This window comes from Macrobrachium rosenbergii, chromosome 54 (genome assembly GCF_040412425.1).
Source record: "Macrobrachium rosenbergii isolate ZJJX-2024 chromosome 54, ASM4041242v1, whole genome shotgun sequence".
NCBI classification, from domain to species: Eukaryota; Metazoa; Arthropoda; class Malacostraca; order Decapoda; family Palaemonidae; genus Macrobrachium; species Macrobrachium rosenbergii.
Window position 1 is genome coordinate 21,697,603 of NC_089794.1, and position 27,741 is coordinate 21,725,343.

The following is a 27,741-nucleotide window of genomic DNA, read 5'->3' on the forward strand; positions in this document are numbered from 1 at the left end:
ACTTTACCATTGTGTGATTTAAGTTATATCAATTTTACTTTAGTCTTCTTTGATTATATTAACTTTTACCGAATAAATGTAAAGAAAAAAAACGAATATTTACTTTACTATTATGTGATTTAAGTTATGTCAATTTCACTTATGTCTTCTCTGTGATTAGATGAAATTTTGCCTTAGTTTTATTTAAGGTTGTGTTAAATTTTTTGCTTTACTTAATATCAATGCCCCAAAAATACTTGCTTTTGCATTTATCTGAAAATTAAGTCGACAAAAATAATGGATAATTGACCACGACATTTCTTGCAGACTTGAATTCAATGTGAAATATTGTCATAAGGCCTCCGTAGGGGGGTAGTGTCGTCAGTGCGCCTCGCGCGATGCACTGTATGTATGACTTAAGGTTCCTCGCAACGTCCCTTCCGCCCCTAGCTCCCACCCCTTTCATTCCTTTTACTATACCTCCGTTTATATTCTCTTTCTTCCACCTTACTTTCCTTAATTCTCTCCTAACAATTCTTTCACAGCAACTGCAAAAGGTTTTCCTGATGTTTTCCTATTTTTTTCCTAATGTTCACAGACAATCAGTTTTCCTAACGTTACAGGAAAGGCGAACAACCGAATGTCGAATAAAAAACGAGTAAAAAATGCGCCGAAGTTTCTTCGGCGCAATCGAGTTTTCTGTACCGCCTCTACAGCGGATAATCAAGGACACAGAAAATAGATCTAAGTTTTGGTGCCTCGGTATAATGCTGCATGAGCCGCGTCCCACGAATCTTTAACCATGGCCCGGTGGTGGGCCTGTTCTATATCGTTGCCTGAAGCACGACTATGGCCAACTTTAACCTTAAATAAAATAAAAACTACCGAGGCTAGAGGGCTGCAATTTGGTATGTTTGATGATTGGAGGGTGGATGACCAACATGCCAATTTGCAGCCCTCTAGCCTCAGCGGTTTTTAAGATCTGAGAGCGGACAGAGAAAAGTGCGGACAGAAAAAGTGCGGACAGGAAAAAGTGCGGACGGACAGACAATTAGCCGTCTCGATAATTTTCTTTTACAGAAAACTAAAACTTGACAGCTGGCAAAAATGGTTCACTGAACTTTTGGTGGAGTTCGCAAGTTCTATAATCCCTTCAGGTTCATGCCGATCAAAATAAGTGAATAATAAACAAATGGATAAATAAATAAACAGATAAATAAGTGAATATACATAAACATAAGTAAATAAATAAACATATATATATATATATATATATATATATATATATATATATATATACTATACATATATGTACACACACACATATATATATATATTTGTAATATATAGATAAATTAAGAAATAAGTAAATGCATATGTAAATAGAGAAGTAAATAAAGAGATAAAAACATAAATAAATAAATGAATAAATTAATTAACTTATTAAATAATAGAAAGTTGAACCAAGTACTCAATATTCCTTCAAGTTAATGTTTTGCAAAATAAATAAGTAAATGAATAAGCAAATAAATGAATAGATAAATAAACAGATAAGTAAATAATACATAAATAAATACATACAATAACTAAACTGTTAGATAAACAAAACAAATAAATAAATAAAAAATAAATATATAAATAAATAAAAATTGGGAGGGAGCGAGTACTCAATTTCGAAGAGAGTCCCACAAATCTCTTCGGGAGCCGAGCAAGATCATCCGAAGGACCTGGAGATCCTGACTGACGGTAATGCCCTTCATCAGGGATCTCTGCAGGCAGATGTCCGTCGTAAAATAGAGCCCCCCGCTCCCCGCCCCCGGGGGGAGGGCAGGGGGCAGGACGTGTTATTTGCCCTGCGTTTTTGTCGACGAGCCATTTTGACATGCATCTTTCTGAAGATTCCTTCTAATTCATCACATTCTTCTTCTTCTTCTTCTTCTTCTTCTTCTTCTTCTTCTTCTTCTTCTTCTCTCTCTCTCTCTTTAGCGTCTAATGATGCATGCTCTCTTTCCCAGATGTAACCGAGTGGCGAATCCCTGTGATGTATGCTAGCATTACACCAGCCCAGGTTTTTTTGCCATGCCCCTAGGTTAGGTTAAATTAACTGACATTATAGTAATTTGTATGTGGGAACATAAATGAGCTTATTTAAAAAAAATTCTATGGTTAATTTTGTAAGGTATGGCGTCCCGCTTTTTCAGGGCAAGGGTCTCGGTACTTGGTTACATCGGTCGTATGACGTATAACAGAACTGGTTGAAAACCTGTATCTTAGCTTGTTGCCATACGCATGGTCTCGCGTTCTTGGAGTCTTGAAATCTTCAAAGAAGTCTTGTAAACTTGCGTAGAAACTTTTAGCTTTTAGTCTGGCAAATTGGGAATACAAAGATCTCTGGAGTTAGAGATTGGTTTCTTCAAAAACTATCTTTAACCTTGACCTATTTCTCCAGGTCACAGGTCAATTTAAATTTCACCACTGAATTTTCCAACTATTTTAGTGAAACTTGGTATTTAGTTACTTCGGGAGGCTGAGATGGTTTGACTCAATAATATTTGAACCTAACCTATTCTTCAAGGTCACGGGTCAATTTAAAAGTCATCACAGAATTTTTCCGTGGTTTTCCTCATACATTTTTGACCTTGACGTATAATGAGAGGCTCCTTGTAATAAGAAAACACTGAGGAATATTTTTTTTGTAATCACTACACTTATAAAAATAACAAAAAGCTTATTAAATATTTTCTGCGCAAAAAAAAAAAAAAAATGAAATCTAAAGCCCTGTGAAAAGTTGTACTGAACAACAAAGGTAAAAACATTTTTCACGAGTGTTGGAATATTATTGCATTAATCTTAAAAAAAAAACAAGCAAAAAATGCGCCGTAGTTTACTCGGCGCAATCTAGTTTTACGTACAGCATATAATCAAGGCCACCGAAAATTGACCAATCTTTTGGTGGTCTCGGTACAGCGCCGTGTGAGCCACGACCCATGAAACTTTAACCACGGCCTGGCGGTGGCCTGACCTATATCGTTACCAGACGCACGATTATGGCTAACTTTAGCCTTAAATAAAATAAACACTACTGCTGAGGCTAGAGGGCTGCAATTTGGTATGTTTGATGATGGGAGGGTGGATGATCAACATACCAATTTGCAGCCCTCTAGCCGCAGTAGTTTTTAAGATCTGAGGGTGGATAGCAAAAGAGCGGACCGAAAAAAGTGCGGACGGACAGACAAAGCCGGCACAATAGTTTTCTTTTTAAAAAACTAAAAATCTACAGAAAAGATTAAAAAAGTAAACTCCAGGCGAGGTGGCCATTAGGAGCCACCTAGCGTCACGTTTACGAACTACTAGACTCTTCTTCTTCTTCTTCTTCTTTTTCTTCTTCTTCTTTTTCTTCTTCTTCTTCTTCTTCTCTTTTCAACTCGCCCGAGAATTACGACACAGGAAACAGCGCAACGTTGCTTGGTCTATGGAAGAGAATACCCGGTCTATGGAAGGGAATTCAGCAGCGAAAAGGAAATTCGTGAGAATTCCGTGAAAGGGAAATTGGCGAGAGAGACTTATACAGCTGTTTGCTTTCGCCAGGTGTAGAGATTCAGTCGGAGGTCTAAATGGCAGCAGCGCAGGTTGTGAACTGTAAACTTGAGCCGGGCTGGCTGTAAATGGATCACTGCCGTTGGAGAAACATTACTCGGGAAAACAGTGATTTGGTCCAGGGAATTACGAGGTAGCAGGCTAAGAAATTACTGGGAATTACTGGCTGTTATTTGTGTGTGTGTGTGTGTGTGTGTGTGTGTGTGTACCAAGAATCCACAATGATATTCAGGCTAATAGACAAACTATATTAGCATTGTTTTATTGCAGGCCATTGCTACATACTTCATATATATATATATATATATATATATATATATATATATATATATATATATATATATATATATATATATATATATATATATATATATATATATATATATATATATATATATATATATATATATATATATATATGCATAAACGAAGGCATGTATTATCAGTCATGAAAAAATATAGGTATGCCATTAAAATACATGAATGTATGTATAAAATTAATTAATAACAATATGGACATGCAACTACAATCAGACTGTTTTTTTCCACAACGGGATTCGACGTAGGGAATAAAATATATAAAAAATTCAGCTACGGAGAATATTGCTGGAAAAAGAACCGTCTTCCCAAATTCGACAGCGATCGACACGACGCAGAGAGCTTCATCTGATAGAGAGAGAGAGAGAGAGAGAGAGAGAGAGAGAGAGAGAGAGAGAGAGAGAGAATCGATATCATGTTGCATATGTAAGTTCTCATATAACAAATATGAAAGTCAAATAGATTAGATATACTATAAAGATACTAACATAATTAGATTATATTTATATTTCTATATAATAAATATGATCAGACCACATTCCTCCACTATAAAAAAAAAGAGACGTAGAGAATAAAATATATAAAAATACGGCGACAGAAAATATAATTCGACAAAGGACCTCCTTCCCAAATTCGGGAGCGACCGACATGACCCAAAGAGTTTCATCTGAGGACCGAAGGCTGGACATTTGGTCTCCCCAGCAGGACCCTTCATGTTTTCTGTAAAGGAAAAATATTACAGAAATGTCTATTTGTCTGTCCGTCCGCACTTTTTCTGTCCACCCTCAGATCTCAAAAAGTACTGAGGCTAGAGGGCTGCAAATTGGTATGTTGATCATCCACCCTCCAATCATCAAACATACGAAATTGCAGCCCTCTAGCCTCGGTATTTTTTTTTTATTTTATTTCAGGTTAAAGTCAGCCATGATCGTGCGTATGGCACCTCTATAGGTGCCAGCAACACAGGTCACTACCGGGCCGTGGCTGAAAGTTTCGTGGGTCGCGGCTGAGAGTTTCATACATTATACGCTGTAGGGAAAACTTAATTGCATTTTTTACTTGTTTCTATTCGTCGGTCTCCTGACCCTTATCTTCGCTCCTGCCGCCGTGACGTCATTCCCGAAAACAGGCCCGGGGTCGTTTGAGGCGCCCGCGAGCGAGTCCCGGGGGGCGGGCGGCCCCCAATCATCTCTCTGGGTGTTGATAGAATTGCTCTCTCGGACCCCACGAACGACAAAGGATTCTCGGGATACAAAGGCAACGAAGGGTCAGGATTTATCAGGATTTTATATCAGGATTTATCAAGATTTTATATAAGGATTTATCAGGATTTTATACAAGAATTTATAAAGATTTTATATAAGGATTATATTTAAGGATTTATCAGGATTTTATACAAGGCTTTATAAGGATTTTATATAAGGATTTATCAGGATTTTATATCAGGATTTTATGTAAGGATTTATCGGAATTTACCAGGATTTTATATAAAGATTTTATATAAGGATTATATTTAAGGATTTATCAGGATTTATAATGATTTTATACAAGGCATTATAAGGATTTTATATAAGGATTTATCAGGGTTTATTAGGATTTTATTGAGGATTTATGTAAGGATTTATCAGGATTTATCAAGATTTTATGTGAGGATTTATATAAGGATTTAGCAGGATTTATCAGGATATTATATAAGGATTTATCAGGATCTTATATCAGGATTTAACATTTACGGCGGCCTCCCAGATCGGGATTATACCCTATTCTTTCCGATTCATTTTTGCGAAGAGGTTTTTCGCGCATTCATTTTTTTTTATGTTTATGTTTAATTCATTTAACTCATGGAAAAATGAATGACTTATGCTGTTGTCTTTACAAGAATTTTGACGGAGGTGAAATGGAATTTTATCTTAAAATGTTCCCACGAATACCACGCTAAAATATATATATATATATATATATATATATATATATATATATATATATATATATATATATATATATATATATATATATATATATATATATATATATATATATATATATATATATATATATATATATATATATATATATATATATATATATATATATATATATATATATATATATATATATATATATATATATATATATATATATATATGTATATGTGTTGTGTGTGTGTATGTACGTATGACCTCTAGTAGCTGTTGACACAAAACAAAACACAATCGCATGACCCACAGAACGAGAGAGCCGATTATTCTTGAAGCTCTGAGCCAAATCCATATTAATGGAAATAGAATTCCAATGAAAAGGCCTTTTTTTTTGTCGATGAGTGTTATTATGGAATGAATTATTTTTTGGCAGATAATATTAATAGTTTTATCGGGGTTATTAACTCTGTAATCTCTCTCTCTCTCTCTCTCTCTCTCTCTCTCTCTCTCTCTCTCTCTCTCTCTCTCTTAACCATGTGGAATTATTTTGTGACCTAATTTCATTTTTTTTTTTTTTTTTTTTTTTTTTTTTTTAGTTTTTTACGTTGTTCATCAGTTCCTGGTCTCACATTTGCTATCAGACAATAAATCATCTATTCGATTTATCGATTAACCTTGAATTAGATTAAGAGAATTTAATATAACGATTCCCACAGATATTGCAATTTATGACAATTTTATATTGAGAGACTTCAGCACAACAACTCCCTCAGATACTACAACTTTTATCTCAGTCGTATCTCTGTTTTTCCTTCTTGAATTAATCCATTTCTCTTATATTCTTCATCACCCATTATGCTTACTCTTTTATCCTAAATCAGTAGTCCTTAACATTCTCTATGAGTAAAATTCCCTCCCGGATTTAAAGGAAAATGGGAGAAGGAAAGAAAAAGAGAAGGGAGGTAAATAATTACAAAAAATGGTAAGCCCAAAGAGTCTAACCAGAGTAGTAGACTATAGGAAACTAACGTTATAAGGCGATACTTTGCAAATCTTCGTAAACTGGTGGACACTAGTTCCTCACTCTTGTTAAGAGACTAACGAATATCGTTAGAGAATGTTTAATTTTTTCACCAAGGGCTCGCGGCTCCCCTGGAAATTGCTGACGCGCCCCAGGTCAAGGAACAAATGAATCAACCACTTTCATACTCCTATCACAAACTCTCAATTGACTCCTCTATTTTTCTTGGGTACATTTCAGCTTCTTTTCTAAAGCAGACATTCTCTTCTATTGATTTCATTTTATGAATATTTCAGACGCTTTCACCAGTCTTATTATTATTATTATTATTATTATTATCATTATTATTATTTTATTATTATTATTATTATTATTATTATTATTTTATTATTATTATTATTATTATTATTATTATTATTATTATTATTATTATTATTATTATTCAGTAGATGAAACTTATTCATTTGGAACAAGCCCACCACAGGGGCCATTGACTTGAAATTCAAGCTTCCAAAGAATATTATTATTATTATTATTATTATTATTATTATTATTATTATTATTATTATTATTATTATTATTATTATTATTATTATTATTATTATTATTCAGAAGATGAACTCACCAGCAGTCCTTTTTACCACTGGGAGTCTTCCTCCTGATCCTTGGAAATTCAAACTAGTCTCCTGCAAATTCCTTTATTCCGTTTCTCCACTGATATTACGTCGAATTGCTGTGGAAGCATAACCCAGCCTTGTCTAAAGCCTACTTCTGCACCAAACCAGTCTCTCTTCAGAGTTCATATTCTCACACAAGTTAACTTTTACACACAGACTATATATATATATATATATATATATATATATATATATATATATATATATATATATATATATATATATATATATATATGTGTGTAATTCTAATAGCCACAATGCCCTCTTAACTTCTCGAATTCTTAGCGCTTTTTGGATATGCTTGTAACTACGAAGCCGAAAATATCCCCCCCCAAAAAAACGGGAAGAATTCGAGAAGTTAAGAGGGCATTGTGGCTATTAGAATTACATATATGTCTGGTAAAAGTGACCAGTAGATTCTACACACACACACACACACACACACACACACACACACACACACACACACACACACACATATATATATATATATATATATATATATATATATATATATATATATATATATTCGTATTTCTCCCCTGCTTACAGAGAGGTGGCTTCAGAGGGACAGAGGCTTCCTGTTCCCAGCAAATCTTTTAGGGATGAGATCGCTAGCCCCACACCTGACTTTTTCTTAATCCCAAACATCACTGGTACCCATTCACAGCAGTGTAAAACTACGCAACTGTATAACGAAAACATTAAAAGCGTGATTTCAATCTCCACTCAAAGAGAAATCGTATATTTTACCTGTGCTAACGACCACTCTTCCTTGTTAATTATACCTGTGTCAAAAGGCACCATAATTGTTTTTTTTTTTGTGAGTTCAGCTCATCTACCCCAGCAAGGGACCCTAATTCCTGAGATGTATGCTAGTATTGCACCAGCCCCGGTTTTTTTTGCCATGACTCTAGGTTAGGTTAGTTTAGGTTAGGTTAGGTATAGGAATGGAGTAGGTTAATACTTTCGGAATAATTTGGGAGTGGGAAACATAATGAGATTATTTTCAAGAAAATCCTACGGTCAGTTTTTAAGATATGGCGTCCCGCTTTTTTCGGGGAAAGGTCCCGGTCCTCGGTTACATCCCGGGAAAAAATGCTTGCCGGAAACCTCAAAGGCTAAAGATATACAAATTGCTTAATAATTGCCCCGGTGGGTTATGCCCGAGTGGCGTGTGAATTACGTCCTGAGGTCCGGTTTATCACTGCTCAGATTACAGGGTTCCTGACCGACGCCCTGTCTTAGGGGTCAAAATAAGAGAAGGGGTTGGATAATGGAGGCGGGTAGCGTGACCTCTTCTACGTAATCACCCGCGACGAGGCAGAGAAGCTAAATATATTACCTGCATAACATACAGACTGCAAGGTTATAATGCCTTCTAAAATGATTTATAGGTAGCGGCTGTCTTGCGCGTTTATGGGGACCTAGTTGGCTGTCATTTGTACGCGCTTATTTCCGCGGATTATCATAATTTAATGACACCGTCATGTTCAACGCGAAAGATTTTTTGCGCCAAATGGACGGACACCGTTGTATCTCTTGTCGTAGAAATGTGATTTTCTTGTATTTATTGTAAGTGTTTTTTTTTTTTTTTTTTGTATCTTGTCTTTGTGTCAAGTCAAAAATCATTTTTCATGGCGTTAAAAATGCATTCATGGCTTTTTTTCGAGCTTTTCATCAGTTCATGTATGTTTTCCTATCTGTCACCAAGCAACGCTTCCTATTTTGTGAACTGTATGTGTGGAAACACACACGCACACACACAAACATATACATTATATGTGTATATATATACACACATATATATATATATATATATGTGTGTGTATATATATATATATATATATATATATATATATATATATATATATATATATATATATATATATATATATATATATATATATATATATATACTCTATATATGAACGGGAAAGTGACTTCCACAATTAGCAAAGTTAAAGCCAAGACAAATTGTTGCATTTCATCAATCTTCAATTTACGAGTTTTCCATTATTTGGTAAAGTTCAGAGGTCCACACCGGGCTTCCTACAACCCTTTCAGTCTTTACCACACTTTGCTGTAGGGCCAAGAGCCCGTGCTGGCATAAGGCCGACTTAATCCAAACCAACCAACCAAATAGGATTTTTTGAATGTATTGTTGCAGTGGAAATCGGAATTACTCCTTGGATTTAATTATGTGAGAAATCTCTGAATCAAATCTTTTAGTAACCTAATTCTATATGTCATCTTTTTTCCTCGTTACCTTTAAATTAACTGATGAAAAATATTAAAACTTTTAATATTAAAATTGAAATATTAAAAATTTATCAAACCTCACTGGAATCACTTTACATCACTTGGGAATCTTATTATGTCTAATTAATATTTTTTTCTTTTCACAGGATTAAATTTAATATATGATTTTATTTTCCTCGTAACCCTTAATTTCACTGATAAAATTTTTGCAATATTTAAATTTTCATCAGAATTTCATTAAAACTACTTTACATCACATGGGAGTTTTGTTGTCTCTAAAAAATATTTTTTTCTTTTCACAAGATGAAATTTAATAGATGATTTTATTTTCCTCGTAACCCTTATTTTCATTGATAAAATTTCTTGAAAGATTTAAATTTTCATCAAAATTCATTAAAATCACCTTACATCACATGGGAGTTTTATTATGCCTAAATAATATCTATTTTTCTTTCCATAGGGGTTAAGAATCAGAAGTTTCCGGGTAAAAAACTCTCGGAATAAAATCACTACATCACCTGGGGGATTTTAGTTTTCTGTCCGCCCTCAGATCTTAAACACCACTGAGGCTAGAGGGCTGCAAATTGGCATGCTGATCATCCACCCTCCACTCACCAAACATACAAAATTGCAGCCCTCTAGCTTCAGTAGTTTTTATTTTATTTAAGGTTAAAGTTAGAGCCATGATCGTGCGTCTGACAGCACTTTCAGGAGGCGTCGCCCACGCACCTTCACCTGACCGCATCTGGGGAGCAACTGTCTGAACATATCTAAAGAAATTATACCTGAATAGTCCTTTTTCGCGGGGAATAAGAATCAGCAATTTCTGGATAAAAGGACATTGAAACACGATGCTCAGAAGCTTAAGACTGAAAGTAATTTTCCTCAGTTAATTTGGAAGGGCGCCTCGGGATGAGGAGGAGAGTGGAAAAGATGCCATTAATTTGATCTTTTTTTTTCCCCTTTTTATTTCCTCTGGCGTATTTTCTTTTTTATTCTTTTCTATATGATCATTATATTCCTCAGCCTCCTCCTCCTCCTCCTCCTCCTCCTCCTCCTCTCTATCTTTTCTTCTTCTTCTTCTTCTTCTTCTTCTTCTTCTTCTTCTTCTTCTTCTTCTTCTTCTTCTTCTTATTATTATTATTATTATTATTATTATTATTATTATTATTATTATTATTATTATCTTCCCCGCTCCTTCATCATTACCATCATCTTATTCTTTTTCTTCTTCTTCTTCTCATTATTATTATTATTATCTTCCCCTCTTCTTCTTATTATTATTATCATCATCATCATCACCATAATCATCTTCTTCTTCTTCTTCTTCTTCTTCTTCTTCTTCTTCTTCTTCTTCTTCTTCTTCTTATTATTATTATTATTATTATTATTATTATTATTATTATTATTATTATTATCTTCCCTTTATCAGTCACTGGTGAGTCGGGAAGTTGGGTAAAACTCGCTGGTGTACTAGGCAGTAAGCCTACCCAAGTAAAAGCCTAAGGTACAGTGGTACTTAGGTTCCAACATTTTTTCATAACTCGTGTAGTTCAGTTGGTAGCGCCCTTGCCTTTCAATTGAAAGATCTGGGTTCGATCCTGATGTGAGTCAGGAAGTGATTTCTGTTCCAAATGTAATTGTGTACTTCTGTACTTATACATGCATCTGTAGACACACACATATATATATATATTATATATAAATATATAATGTGTAAATATATATATATACACACATATATATATATATATATATATATATATATATATATATATATATATATATATATATATATATATATATATATATATATATATATATATGTATGTGTATGTATATATATACTGTATGTATGTATAGGCCTATAGATTAAAAGTAACAGCTTTTTAATAAAAAATCCCTTAAAAGTGCTCCCATAAGTCATCAGGAACCAGCCGCCCCCAAAATGCATTTTCTTCTCAAAAAGCCGAATGTAAATTGCCCAGTTTCCCAGATCATAACTCAAACTCAACGCTTCCCACAACTTAAAATTAAAAGTTTATTGTTGCTGAAGATGAAATTTGTAAGACAAAATCCTGCGTAAAAGAAAAAAGATAAAAACTCTTCGCGAAAAGTCTGGGCATAAAATAACATTTTGGGGAGAAAGTCTGAACATAAAAGGGTTTAAGACTTCGCCTCCCCACTCTGGACAATAGTCTTCTCCCTTTATAAGCTGAGTCTTGCGCAAACAAAACTTCTGTTTTTAATTTATGAGTCTTCTTCAAAAGCCCACAGAGGTGCTGTGGAGATGCGAAAGGGCTTCTATTTTTCTCTGATATTACATAGCAATGATGGGACTTTGGATTATAGGAACCAGGAGATTTCATAGTTAATGAAACCATAATTTGATCTTGGTATGAATGTGATATTATGGTTATAATTTTCTCCTTAACAGGTTCATTTACAAAACCCATTAAAAAGCATTAAAAATATTAATTAAGATATCAAATAACTGTACAGAAAATGTATAGATTATTAATCTTCCGTCTTCCAAACAAGCTGATGCAGAATATCAAACAATTAATAGGAACAAAATGGCAGTACTGAAATAATTTGACGACTGAATATTTTATGACCCAGTACTAGACACCTTGAGAAACGAAAGCGTTAACAACACTTCACCTTTACAAAGCAATGCAACGACCATTCACAATTCAGGACCGATTCATTTTCAGGCCCCCCAGAAAGCATATCTCTCTCTCTCCCTCTCCCCGCCTCTCTCTCTCTCTCTCTCTCTCTCTCTCTCTCTCTCTCTCTCTCTATGCACATATATATATATATATGTACAGTATGTATGTATAATATATATATTTATACATATGAGAGAGAGAGAGAGAGAGAGAGAGAGAGAGAGAGAGAGAGAATGTGCTTTCGGGGGGCCAAAATATGAGCTCGTCCTGAACTGTGAATGGTTGTTGCATTAGGTTGTAAAGGTGAAGTGTTGTTAAGACCTTCGTTTCTCAAGGTGTCTGGTATTGGGTCATAAAATAATCAAATGATTTTTGTCAAATAATTTCGGCATTACTGATTTTTTTCTATTGATTATTTAATATTCTGCATCAACTTGTTTGGTAGACGGAAAATTAATAAGCTGTAAATTTGTTAAACAGTTATTTGATATTTTAATTAAGATTTTTATTGCTTTTTAATGGGTTTTGTGAATGAACCCATAAAGAAGGAAATTGGAACCACAATGCCTCACTCATACCAAGATAAAATCACTGTTTCATTAACTGTGAAATTTCCTGATTCCTTTAACCCAAAGTCCCTTCATTATTGGATAATATCAGAGAAAAATAGAAGCGCTTTTGCATCGCCACAGCCCCGCTGTGGGCTTTTTAAAGAAGACTCATAAATTGAAAACAGAGGTTTTGTTTGTGCAAGACTCAGCTTATAAAGGGAGAAGGCTATTGTCCAGAGTGGGGAGGCGAAGTCTTAAACCCCTTTTATGTTCAGACTTTTTCCCCAAAATGTTATTTTATGCCCAGACTTTTCGCGAAGAGTTTTTATCTTTTTTCTTTTACGCAGGATTTTGTCTCACAAATTTCATCTTCAGCAACAATAAACTTTTAATTTTAAGTTGTGGGAAGCGTTGAGTTTGAGTTATGATCTGGGAAACTGGGCAATTTACATTCGGCTTTTTGAGAAGAAAATGCATTTTGGGGGCGGCTGGTTCTTGATGGCTTATAGAGCACTTTTAAGGAAGTTCTTATTTTAAATTCGTTGCTTGTAATCTACACACACACACACACACACACACACACACACACACACACACACACATATATATATATATATATATATATATATATATATATATATATATATATATATATATATATATATATATATATATATATCAATCGCCATTTCATTACCTCCAGTCTTGTCTGTCTGTCTCTCACTCTGATTCCCCCACCTCTCTCTCTCTCTCTCTCTCTCTCTCTCTCTCTCTCTCTCTCTCTCTCTCTCTCTCTCTCTCTCTCTCGATGTCTCCGCTATTTACGACATCGATTGACTCGAGCCTTTAGCCAAGTGTCTCTTCCTACCCCAGTTCACTGTCAGTCCCGAGGTCAAAGACAGACTCCCGAAAAGGAAGGCGAAGGAGATTTATGGATGGCCTGGTCTGAAAGAGCCTTTATGGTCTCATGTACTCCAAGATTCCTATCAGTAAGAAGAAGAGGGAGAAGAAGAGGGAGAAGAAGAGGGAGAAGGAGAGGGAGAAGGAGGAGCAGAAGAAGATATATAAGAAGAAGTAGAGGCAGATGAGGAGGAGCAGAAGAAGAAGAAGAAGAAGAAGAGGAAGGAGAAGAAGAATAAGCAGAAAAAGAGGTAAATGAAGAAGAAGAAGAAGAAGAGGAAGGAGGAAAAGAAAAAGTAGAAAAAGAGGTAAATGAAGAAGAAGAAGAAGAAGAAGAAGAAGAAAAAGAAGAAGAAGATGAAGAATTACAAGAAGATGTAGAAGAGGAAGAGGAAGGAGAAGCAGAACAAGGAGAAAAAGAGGTAAATGAAGACGAAGAAGAAGAAGAAGAAGAAGAAGAAGAAGAAGAAGAAGAAGAAGAAGAAGAAGAACTTTGTCCCAGGACGAGTGGGTCAGAGGTAAGCTTTTCATTCTTCTTCTCGTTTCACCGGGAAGAGAGACCGAAGCTCTATGGCCGTTTCAGTGCCTTATTTCTCCTTCTATTTACTTCTCTAATCTCTAATGTCACTTTCCCTTTGCTCTCAGCGATTACCGTCAAGTCACTGCGTGGGTAGTCTGTCCCAAAAGACTATTTGGAAAATGTACCATTATTAGAATTATTATTTCTTATTACGGTACATTTCTGTAGCAACCTGGAATGCATACTTTTGTACTTTTGTGACTGACCTTCCTTTAGTGTACCTCTGTTCACCAATGTCTAAAAGACAACTTAAAGAGAGTGTCTGGTTAATGTGGCAAAGTCAGTATGAGAGAGAGTCTGGTTAATGTGGCAAAGTCTGTACAAGAGAGTCTGGTTAATGTGGCAAATTCAGTACAAAAGAATGTCTGGTTAATGTGGCAAAGTCCTTATGAGAGAATGTCTGGATAATGAGGCAAAGTTCGTACTAGAGAGTGTCTGGTTGAAGTGGCAAATTCGGTACGAGAGAGTGTCTGGTTAATGTCAATACGAGAGAGTATCTGGTTAATGTGGCACAGTCTACAAGAGAGTGTCTGGTTAATGTGGAAAAGTCCATACAAGAGAGTGTCTGGTTAGTGAGGCAAAGTCAGTACGAGAGAGTGTCTGGTTAATATGCTAGAGTCCGTACAATAAAAAAAGAAAATAAACATGAAAAGCGCACACTTACCTAGAAACAGACAGACAGTGCAGTCGAGTGATATAATGCGCATGCGCGCACAAAGCTGCTGGGGATTCAAACTCAGGATTCGAACTCAGTTGGTCAGGGAAGGAGAAAGCCTCACGGACGGATTTCAGCTGATTTACTGATTTGATGTTAGACATTAAATCCCACATTTTGAAATAGATTCTGGAAAATGAAATACAGAAAAATATTAGATAACAGAAAGCTCATTCTTTTAATTTTTTGCCACTACAAGAGAAATAGCCTAAGGCGTTTCAGCTCAATTTGCCGCTGTAGATTACTTCGAAAATATTTTTATTTTGAGTGTATTACTCTCTCTGTGTACACAGATCAAACCACACTGTACTTTGATAAAGAATACACAATCGTACTCATATAAATGTCCTTCTGTTTTCCTTGATTGTATTTTACGTTCAAGAATCCAAAAATGGCTGAAAATATTAAGGTTCACGATATGGTCATGGGGCTTTATCAAACATTTTTACATTCTAGTCTTCACACAACACACACACATACATAGATATATGTTTATACATACATACAAACATACATACATACATACATACATATATACATACATATATATATATATATATATATATATATATATATATATATATATATATATATATATATATATATACATTATTCATTCCTCAGTCGACAGCTGTGCTATTAAGGCACCTCTCCCCAAAATGGGAAGAAATTGTATGGCTTTATATATATATATAAACCTAAGTCTTTTGTGATGGCAATTATAACTGAAAAAATCTTTAAAATTACAAAATGAAAAGTTGGGAATCTGGTTCGAGACAAGTACGCCCAATTCCATGTTCATTAGTAAGGTTGCCAAATAAATATCTAAAATAATAAGAACCGAGTGGATCTCTCTTGTTTGTCCGCCCCGGGTGGGGGCGGGGTAGGTAGGGGATCGGGAGGGTAGGGGAGACATGACACAGCCACCCTCCTCCTGCAAACCTGTTTGTCCGCCCCTTAGTTGGGGCAGGGTAGGCAGGGGATCGGGAGGGTAGGGAAGACATGACACAACCACCCTCCTCCTGCAAACCTGTTTGTCCGCCCCAGATGGGGGTGGGGTAGGAAGGGGATCGGGAGGGTAGGGGGAGACATGACAGGCAGCGCCGGGTTCCAGCTCAGGGTAGCGCGCGCCGTCAAGCTCATATATGTATAAACGTTAATAATTTGCAATGGCAAATATAACAGAAAAAAAAATCTGTATAAATAAGAAAAATACTTGGAAATCCACTTGGGACACGTGCACCCAATTCCACGTTCATGAATAAGGTTGTCAAATAAGCATATATGTACAAACCTTAATTAACTGCAATGGAAATTATAAAAAAAAAAGGCTGTAAATAACATTAAAACTTGGGAATCCCATTCCACGTTCACAAGTAAGGTTGTCAAACAGCAAGAAGAAGCGTAGGGGGTGGGGGGAGGGGGAGAAGGAGGGGACAACATAGATAAACAGGACTCAGCACCTAGTTTAATTTGTCCCTTACAGAGAGAGAGAGAGAAGAGGTGATCTGTTTGTCAAGCTCTTGGGAATGTTACGTAATGAGGGGGGGGGAAAGTATCGGTTTAAATATTCATATTAAGTGACTACACGTGGCAAGGATTTCTCTGTGTTCATAGGAGAAAATTCACTTAGACACAAACACGCACACACACACATATATATACAGTATATATATATATATATCTTTCCAGTTCTCAGTGAATCTTTTGGGATGAAGTTGCGACCCTTTAAGACATTTTCCTATCTGTTTGTGACCCACCACATTCATCTAGCTACTGCGTACCGCGTTCCATCCTAACCTCTGGGCCACGAGCACTCATATATATATATATATATATATATATATATATATATATATTATATATATATATATTATATATAGATATATATATATATATATATATATATATATATATATATATATATATATATATATATATATATATATATATATATATATGTAAATATAACTCTGGGTCTTACAATAAAATGTCAACAGTCACAAGTTCCCAAGAAAAGGAGAGAGAGAGAGAGAGAGAGAGAGAGAGAGAGAGAGAGAGAGAGAGAGAGAGACGATCCGATTTTGTCTGGCAGAAGTGATTAGCTTAATGGACATCTTGCATCGGAGTCTACAATCGCAATGCCATCTTTATTTCTTTCTTTGTACCTACGTTTTTTTTTTTATTTAAGTTTTGCGGTGTTTTCTTTCTTTCTTTTCAGTCGTTCGTGCGCATGAACGATACGAGTCCCGGACAGGTTTTGACGGAGGTCGAATGATACAGGTTTCTACAAGGTGAGGTGGTTTGTCTGTAGAAGGTGGTGATGTGTTTCTTCAAGTTAGCTGAATTTTGTGTTGCCAAAATTATGACACTTTGCGTCGTTCTGGGTGTGGTTAGTGAGACGAATCTCTCTCACTCACTCTCTCTCTCTCTCTCTCTCTCTCTCTCTCTCTCTCTCTCTCTCTCTTCACTGTTCTCTCTCCCTGTCTCACCCTCTTTCTGTCTCACTTTATCTCTCTCTCTCTCTCTCACCCCGTTCTCTCTCTCCCCCCGTTCTCTCTCTTTCTCCGTCTGCCTCTCTCTCTCTCTCTCTCTCTCTCTCTCTCTCTCTCTGCCTGTCTGTCTGTCTGTCCACTCTCTCTCTCTCTCTCTCTCTCTCTCTCTCTCTCTCTCTCTCTCTCTCTCTCTCTGTCTGCCTGTCTGTCTGTCTGTCCACTCTCTCTCTCTCTCTCTCTCTCTCTCTCTCTCTCTCTCTCTTCTCTCTCTCTTCATTGTTCACTCTCTCTGTCTCACCTTCTTTCTCTCTCTCTCCCTCTCCCTCTCCCTCTCTCTCTCTCTCTCTCTCTCTCTCTCTCTCTCCTGTGGCTTTAGACGGAACAATGGAATTTTCTTAAGAACTGGAGATTTTGTTCCATTCCACTTCAGTTTTTTCATTCAATTAATTCGCCTTTACTCTAATTAATCTTAAGTACTCGAATATAAATATTTATATAAAAATCTTCCTTTCCCAACTGTATATTATTCACTTGTGAAGGGAATATATTCATGGCCACTGTCTTTTATTGATGCGCCTGTGGACGGGTCTTGAAGAATCTATAAAGGCAGAAGCTACTGTGGTACCGCTCTCTGCAGGTCCTGATTGAGTTGGCATTGTGCCAGCACGGGGTCTTGCTCCTGGACTACCACCTATGTTCATCTTGATTCTGAAGGAGTGGTTTCGCCTAAAGGGGGACTGGATAGCTTATGCCATCTCATGACAACTTCCGATCTCCGCAGATCTTGACTACTCATGCTCGAAAAAGACCGCAGGTTGATGGCAATCGGTTTGAAAGAGAGACAACAAGAACCATCCGATCTTGCTTTGTCGACCGAGTTACGCGCACACCATGAGCAACACGACTCGATGGACTGACAGAACTGTTACGAAGTACAATAAATTAAAATTATGACCCACCAATATTGGAATGTAAGTTGGAAAAAAACGTAACAGAGAAAAGTAAAAAAACCCCGAAAATGGAGAGAGAGAGAGAGAGAGAGAGAGAGAGAGAGAGAGAGAGAGAGAGAGAGGGAGAGAGCCCACTCGTCCGAAACAACGGTCCATCATTAATGTGTCATTGTGAATCAAAATGCATCTCTCCTCTGTTACAATGAATGGTCGGGTAAACACGCCAAAAGTGTTATGGGCCTTTCATTATAATGAAGCGTCAACAATCGTTTTGTTTGCGCTGTTATACAGGACGCCCCTTTTTATTCGCGGGAGCCTGTTTTATGATATGGCAGAGAGAGAGAGAGAGAGAGAGAGAGAGAGAGAGAGAGAGAGAGAGAGAGAGAGAGAGATTGATGTTTCATAAGGGCAGGGAGGGATAGATGGGTTTTGAGAGAGAGAGAGAGAGAGAGAGAGAGAGAGAGAGAGAGAGAGAGAGAGAGAGATATTGATGTTTCATAAGGCATAGAGGGATAGATGGGTTTTGAGAGAGAGAGAGAGAGAGAGAGAGATATTGATGTTTTATAAGGCGAGAGAGAGAGATATTGATGTTTCATAAGTCATAGAGGGATAGATAGGTTTTGAGAGAGAGAGAGAGAGAGAGAGAGAGAGAGAGAGAGAGAGAGAGAGAGAGAGAGAGATATTGATGTTTCATAAGGCATAGAGGGATAGATGGGCTTTGAGAGAGAGAGAGAGAGAGAGAGAGAGAGAGAGAGAGAGAGAGAGAGAGAGAGAAATTCATCACTTTCTCAACTGTTCCAAAACGTAGGATACGCAAGAATAATGACAATTTTGTTAAAATAATTCTCTATTTTTCCAGAATAAAGCCAAAGAATAAATTGGTCCACTGCAATGAAGGAATTCAGGACTAAATAACTTTTAATCCTTTTAGGAATCTCTAAAACTTTCTGCCTTTTTCATTTCTCGAGAGAAAAAAGTTCATCAACCTTTTCATTACTTTGAATGTGAAAAGCAGATACTTATTTGGAGATATTTCTAAGTAAAGCCAAGCCTTGTCCCCACATGTATTTGAATAAAAACATCCTGTTTTGATATAATACTATCGTAAATAATCCATTATTATATTCAAATGGATTTCATGATAAAAAAGCATTTGATATATTGCCATTTAAAAAAATTATTTGCGCTCAACAAACAAACAGGCTTGCACAACAGATAGGGAATAAGTTTATCAACACATATATCAAAATAATTTTGCACGGCAAACCAAATCTGAGGATTTTTCACGCTCAAAAAAACCTCTCTCATATGTTTTTATTTATCAAATACGTTTTATCACACAAACTAGGTCGACGAAGCCTGATAAATTGTGCTTCCAGCTGAACGAAAACGATGACAAAAGCCTCCTGAACAAATGAACAAATTGAACGAAATGCGATGATCAGCGAAAATGGAAGTGATTAGCATATAGATACAAATATATGAAGGTATTAAAGGTGTTTGTTCTTTCGTGCATTCAAATGTTCATAACAGCAGAACGATGTTATTTTTTCTCCCTCCTTCTTTGTATCGTTATTTTATTCGCTTATCAATTAGCATTTGTTTAAAGCGCCCCTTTGATTTCCAAGAGGGGAGAGGTATCTCGCCCAAATCTAATTTATAGAATTTAATTTCATTTAATCACACGCGTCTCTCCTCTCCGTGAAAACGCCATATCTAGCTTGGTCAAAGATTTGACGTATGGAAGCCTTTTTAGCTTATTTCCTTTCAAAATAGAATCCCAAGTCTCCTTCAGGAGGGAGAGTTTCGGCCAATGCCCTTAGCATGCCTTTTGTATTGCTTTTGAACAGAACCTTAGGTCCCCTTCAGGAGGAAGAGTTTAAGCCAATGCCCTTAGCATGTCTTTTTGTATTTCTCTTGAACCTTAGGTCCCCCTCAGGAGTGAGAGTTTAAGCCATTGCCCTTAGCATGTCTTTTTGTATTTCTCTTGAACCTTAGGTCCCCCTCAGGAGGGAGAGTTTAAGCCAATGCCCTTAGCATGTCTTTAACAGCTCGAATGCCTTCAGGTATAAAGCTTATAAGCAATAATATTCTCTCAGTGTCTTCGAACGATAATGGCAAATCTCCTTAACGCATTTTCCACCTTTACGACAGGGTAAAGTATATTTTCTATTCAATGTCCTAAGCAATTGAACATGCCCTTAGCAGGTCGAGACGCCTTTAGGTACAAACGCTTATGCGTGATATTTTCCTAGCGCTTTCGGCATTATATTGGCATATCTCCTTAACGTATTTTCCACTTCCACGAACAAGCGAAATATATTTCCGTTTCTGTCACATCAAGCAATGGGTCTATCTCGTATGCATTTTGCAAATCTGATTATCCGGCTCTCTCTTTGCGAGATATTTCTCTCCGTCAAGTCTGGATGCGTTTTCTTCGTACTTAAATCATTTGCTCGGTATGTTCCTTGTCTTCTTTCATCTAGAAGGCTGTAGCGTGTTTCCTCTCCTGTTCGTGCGAACTTCGAAAAGATATTCTCTTCGGCAATTTCACTTCCGTGATTGGTGCGGGATCGGCCTAGAGTTTTCGATAGGGAGTTAGCCCAGGTTCGGTTCGATTGACGGGGAGGCAGTGTGGGATTTGAGTGGCAGAATTGGCGCGATTGCCTTTGAATTTTAGGCGAGAAATTGGCAAGGAATTCGCTTGGAAACATCAGAGAAGAATTGGCACGGAATTATTACGATTTGCACAAAATTAGCGTGGATTTTTTTTTTTTTTTTTTTTTTGGAAAGAACTGGTCAGGAATTGGCTTGGAAATTTCAGAGCGGAATTGTTACGATTCGGACAAAATTGGCGGTATGTTTTAGCAAATACTGGCTCAGAATTGTTGGAACTGGTCTGGAATTTTCAGCGGATATTGTCACGGAATTTGAGTAAAATTTGAATAGCATAATCGAAGCAAATGACCCCGGAATTTCCAGCATGAAGTTGGCAAAGAATTATCGCAACCAGCACAAAATTAGCTAAGAATAACACCCTTTCACCCAAGGCCGAGAGAGACAAGGTCTACCCAATTGGGCGGAGTCGCCTCCCACCTGGGGGTAACTACGTAGGCGATGACGTATCTTAGAGGTACCTGCTCGTTACGGCAATTCACCTGCTGACGCAGTAAGGAGGTAGATAAAGCTCCGCCCACAAGGGGGATTTTGGGGGAAGTGAGCAGACCCTCTCTTTCTCTGGGCCTTGCTTTCACCAATTACAGCACCGCCAATTCCACGACGAGAATTCCACTTGAAATCTGGATCACTGGGGCTAATTCGGTGCTCAATCAGCAGTATAAATTCTAGGCTAAATCCTCGCTAATCGCTCCAACAAAGTTCCAGGCTAATTCCGCTCCAACTGCGCCAATTCCGCGCCTACTCCAAAAGGACAGTTCCACGCAAATTCCACACCAAGAATTGCGCGATACATAACGCAAATTACACGCCGGATATTCCACGCCAATTACGCTATAATAATTTCTGAATCTTCACATTTTCAGTGAAAATTCCGTGAATTTCTTATGTCAGTCTATTTTTTTTAAGTAAATCTTTTTTTTTAATAATCTATTTTAGTCTATTAATATCGCTACGTATGACTTCCCAGCCGTGGAGCCGTTGATAAGAGAACAAATAACCCTGTGAGAAGTTCCTGAGAGAGAGAGAGAGAGAGAGAGAGAGAGAGAGAGAGAGAGAGAGAGAGAGAGAGAGAGATAAATTTTTCAGTGGAATTTCTCATTCCCACGAAGGAGGTTCCAAGCTTAGCCCGTCGTTCTCTGAAATCTCAGTGAACAGAGAGAGAGAGAGAGAGAGAGAGAGAGAGAGAGAGAGAGAGAGAGAGAGAGAGAGAGAGAGAGACACCAATTGTTCTCGCGGAATTCCTCCCTTACACGAAGGAGTTCTAAGCTTAGCCCACCGTTGTCTGAAATCTTATTGCCCGACGGTAAACTTTGGTCATTGAGGCGGGCAAAGTGGCCTCTCTAGGTCCTTTCTCAGGGCAATGACGAGCACCCCACCCCACAAATTCCCATCCTCCCACCCCCACCCCCCGCAGATTCCTCCAGTGTTGTTTGTAAAAGAAAATCCCCACCAGACAAGGTGGTAAAGCTGTCTGGATTCAGACAAGGGGAAATAAACAGCCAAGTCTTCACATTGCGTTTAGCTGGTTCGACTTTATTGCTGGGCAAATCTTTATCATTTTTAAAGCTGGTGTTTGATGTTTCAGGCTCTGATGTTTGCGATGGTTTAGAACACGGTTGATTTGTATGCTAGTGATTGGGAGATGATGTAAAATGTGTTTTTTTTTTTATATATCAGGTTGATGTATGATGTATCAGATGGTAGTTAATGCTAAAACGTCAACTGGAAGATGATTCAGTTTTTTTTCCAGGTAATTTGAAGATAATCCAGTGGTTCTCCAGTTAATTATTGAAATGCATATATAATTATATATATACACCTATATATATTTATATATATGCATATATATATTTATATATACATACATACATATATATACATATATGTATATATAAATATATATAAATATATATATATATATATATATATATATATATATATATATATATATATGTATGTATATAAATACATATATAGTTTGGGACGAATCTATTTATATGCATATATATATATATATTTATATATACATACATGCACACACACACACACACATATATATATATATATATATATATATATATATATATATATATATATATATATATGTATGTATGTATGTATGTATATACATACATAAAGTTTGGGACGAATCTATATGCAGAGAATTCTCGAGAATAAGAAAAAACATTTTTTGGATACATCAAAGAGGGAAGCATCAACACCAGCGTGTATTACACTCCCAAAAGAGAGAGAGAGAGAGAGAGAGAGAGAGAGAGAGAGAGAGAGAGAGAGAGAGAGAGATTCTTCACTGATTGCAAATTGAAAGAGGAATTCGAGCTCATAAAACTTCCTGCGAGGAAAAAAGAAAACTCAGAAAACTTCAATGACAAAAAAGAACGCTTTCCTCCTCGAAGAAGTTTCAAGAATCCGGAGAAGTTTTTCTATGCTCAAGAATGTCTCGGATATTCAAGAATGTCTCACACATATTCTTGCATCGGATAAGACGGTTATTGGAGATTTGTATCACTGTATTTTCAAATTCCTTCGCATAAGAATCCCGTGATTTATTGGGAAGGTATTAAGTGTACTGAGTTCCCCTACGGTTTTCTTATGCCCAAGAGTGTCCAAGATATTCAAGAATGTGTCAAATATTCAAGAATGTGTCAAATATTCAAGAATGTCTCAGATATTCAAGAATGTCTCAAATATTCAAGAATGTCTCAGATATTCAAGAATGTCTCAAATATTCAAGAATGTCTCAGATATTCAAGAATGTCTCACATATTCAGGAATGTCTCAGATATTCAAGAATGTCTCAGATATTCAAGAATGTCTCACATATTCAGGAATGTCTCAGATATTCAAGAATGTCTCACATATTCAGGAATGTCTCAGATATTCAAGAATGCCTCACATATTCAGGAATGTCTCAGATATTCAAGAATGCCTCACATATTCAGGAATGTCTCACATATTCAGGAATGTCTCAGATATTCAAGAATGTCTGATATATTCAGGAATGTCTCAGATATTCAGGAATGTCTCAGATATTCAAGAATGTCTCATATATTCAGGAATGTCTCAGATATTCAAGAATGTCTCACATATTCAGGAATGTCTCAGATATTCAAGAATGTCTCAGATATTCAGGAATGTCTCAGATATTGAAGAATGTCTCATATATTCAGGAATGTCTCAGATATTCGAGAATGTCTCACATATTCAGGAATGTCTCAGATATTCAAGAATGTCTCAGATATTCAGGAATGTCTCAAATATTCAAGAATACCTCACATATTCAAGAATGCCTCAGATATTCAGGAATGTCTCAGATATTCAAGAATGTCTCAGATATTGAAGAATGTCTCACATATTCAAGAATGTCTCAGATATTCGGGAATGTCTCGGATATTCAAGAATGTCTCAGATATTCAAGACTGTCTCAAATATTCAAGAATGTCTCAAATATTCAAGAATGTCTCAGATATTCAAGAATGTCTCAGATATTGAAGAATGTCTCAGATATTCAAGTATGTCACACATATTCAAGGATGTCACACATATTCAAGAATGTCCCAGATATTCAAGAATGTCTCAGATATTCAAGGCTGTCTCAAATATTCAAGAATGTCTCAGTTATCCAAGAATGTCTCAGATATTCTTGCACTAGATAAGACCGTCACTGTAAATTTGTATCACTTTTTATTTTCAAAAATCGTCGAATAAATATCACTTGATTTATTGGAAAGATATGAATATATATATATATATATATATATATATATATATATATATATATATATATATATACATATACAAATATGTGTATATACTCGTATATGTGTGTGTATTTATGTATACAGATATATATGTGTGTGTTTGTGTATCTAAGAAGACATTAAAAATCATAACACCCCATCATCCAAAATTCTCCACTGGCCAAGTATTTATTCATCCTCGTTCAAAAAATAAAAAAACTCAACCTTTCCCAAACGAATGAAACCAGTCCTCGCGGAGAGTCTAAGTGACGAGGAAAGCGAATAATAAATGGCCTGAGCCTCTTTTCGGAGAAAATGAAAGAGATAAAGGAATAAGGAATAAATAAAGATAAAACAAATAAAGAATGCGCCGAAGTTTCCTCGGCTCAGTGGAGTTTTCTGTACAGCCACGGCCCATGAAACTTAAAACCGTGGCCCACGAAACTTTTAACCAACGCCCGGTGGTGACCTGTGTTGTTGGCACCTATAGCGGTGCCAGGCTCACGATCATGGCTGAATTTAACCTTAAATGAAATAAAAACTAATGAGGCTAGAGGGCTGCAATTTGGTATGTTTGATGACTGGAGGGTGGATGACTGACATAGCAATTTGCAGCCCTCTAGCCTCAGTGGTTTTTAAGATCTGCGGGCGGACAGAAACAGTGCGGACAGAAAAAAGTGCGGACGGACGGACAAAGAAAGGTAAAATAAAAAAGGACTCCTGGGTTTTCCTTCAGTGGGAGTCCTTAGGAGAGCAGCTGCGACAGGATTAACTTTCGAGAGGACGAGAAAGGAAGAAGGGTCTTTTCTCTCACTCCGTCTCCTTACAACAGAGAAAGTTGTCTTTCTCTTTGTCCGTCTTCCTCACTTCGGTTCACTGGGTCTCGTTTTTCCTCTTCTTCTTCTTCTTCTTCTTCTTCTTCTTCTTCTTCTTCTTCTTCTTCTTCTTCTTCTTCTTTTTAATTTTCAGCAGCAATTTTGTTTCTTTTTTTTATTTTCGTTCTTCTTCTTCTTCTTCTTCTTCTTCTTCTTCTTCTTCTTCTTCTTCTTCTTCTTCTTCTTCTTTTTAATTTTCAGCAGCAATTTTGTTTCTTTTTTTATTTTCGTTCTTCTTCTTCTTCTTCTTCTTCTTCTTCTTCTTCTTCTTCTTCTTCTTCTTCTTCTTCTTCTTCTTCAGCAGTAAATTTTGTTCCTTTTTCCATTTTCGTTCTTCTTTAGTTTTTGGGATGTTACCTGCCTGAATTCTCCTCTTATTTATCATATATATATGCATATATATATATATATATATATATATATATATATATATATATATATATATATATATACTCATACATAAATAATTTTTCCACCCTCTACTGATATCACTATCGTTGTCAAATCAGAAGTAGATCGTAACCTAATATCTTCTCGGGCGACCCAGCGCAGCTCGACGGCAGAGCGCCGAGGGACACTCACAAGTTGCGAGTTCGATTCCCGCTGGTTGGTCACCCGTCCACCCAGCGGTCATTTGCTGAGACTCAAAGGCGAAGGAGGAAAGAGACGACTAATCACACTCTACGAGACTTGTCCTCAACACCAGTCGATGCAGAGTGACGTGTTAAGAAGAAATATACTTGTGGGCCGTAGCTACTGAAAATATATGTCGTTTTATCTCCTTTTTATTTTTTACAACTGAAAGAAGTTTTAGGTCAATTGTGTATTGGATGATTTTGTCAGGTCGTACGACCAAAAGGATAAGTTATTTTACTAATATTTATTTTCTTATATTTTTTTGTACATGTTTATTAATTGTATCCATATGAATAAAGTTTTGAACCTGAATTTGAATTTAAAATTATTTCTTAGCTTCTTACCCTCTTTCGCCACTGACGGATACTCTGCAATAGCGATATAACTTGACAAAGAAATTTTTAAACGCTCTAATTGCAGTGCGTAACGTTACAGACACACACGCACAAACACGCTGGGGACACGAAGGAGAGGGGGCCTGAGAGAAGAAAGACTGAATTTGTGAAGACGAAGTCAGGGCACAAGATATAAACACGGGGAAAGGTGCATTGAGAACAGCGAAACCTTCCCCCCCGACTAGGGATTGAGCTGTGAAGAAGAAGAAGAAGAAGAAGAAGAAGAAGAAGAAGAAGAAGAAGAAGAAGAAGAAGACTTTACATAAGAGTGAACTGTATTTGGTTGCAAAACTTCGGCTAGAGGGCAGAGCGAGGTCGTGACCCTTTGACCTTAAAATCCCAGCCATCTCTGAGGAGCTATTGAATAAGATGCATAACTAGTAAGCCTTCTTGTTATGTCTGCAGCTCCAGTGCTCTCTGGAGGACTATTTACTCAAAGACAAATGGACTTCCCGTGAAACAGAAGGAGCGTTAGGCGATCAGGAAAGGACTCCAGATATCCTCGTAGAAGCAAAAGTGGCTCCCACTCTGAAAATGTCCTTGAAGGAGTAAAGTGGTCCCTCAGTCTAACGCCACCCCGATTTATCTTGGCACTGAAGGTGGTGCCATCTGAAGGGGAGCAGAGAGCCCACAGACCTCACCTAGGTGTTTACGCCAAAGGCTTCAGTTTGATGGTGACTGGTTTGGAAGCGGGACAATAATACATATTCGATCCTCCTGAAGAAGCGATGAAGTTCGGAACCACACCGTGGTTTTATCACT

The 27,741-nt window shown here is 36.7% G+C and overlaps 1 protein-coding gene across 1 annotated transcript in view; it reads left to right on the top strand.

The window, feature by feature from the left end:
- LOC136834599 (histone H3.v1-like) overlaps positions 1-27,245 on the top strand; it is a 27,393-nt gene extending 148 nt beyond the window's left edge. The window contains exons 2-3 of the mRNA XM_067097178.1: positions 14,205-14,414; positions 27,165-27,245. Coding sequence (XP_066953279.1) covers positions 14,205-14,414; positions 27,165-27,245 — 291 coding nt within the window. The remainder of the gene's footprint in view (positions 1-14,204; positions 14,415-27,164) is intronic.
- The last annotated feature ends 496 nt before the right edge of the window (positions 27,246-27,741 follow it).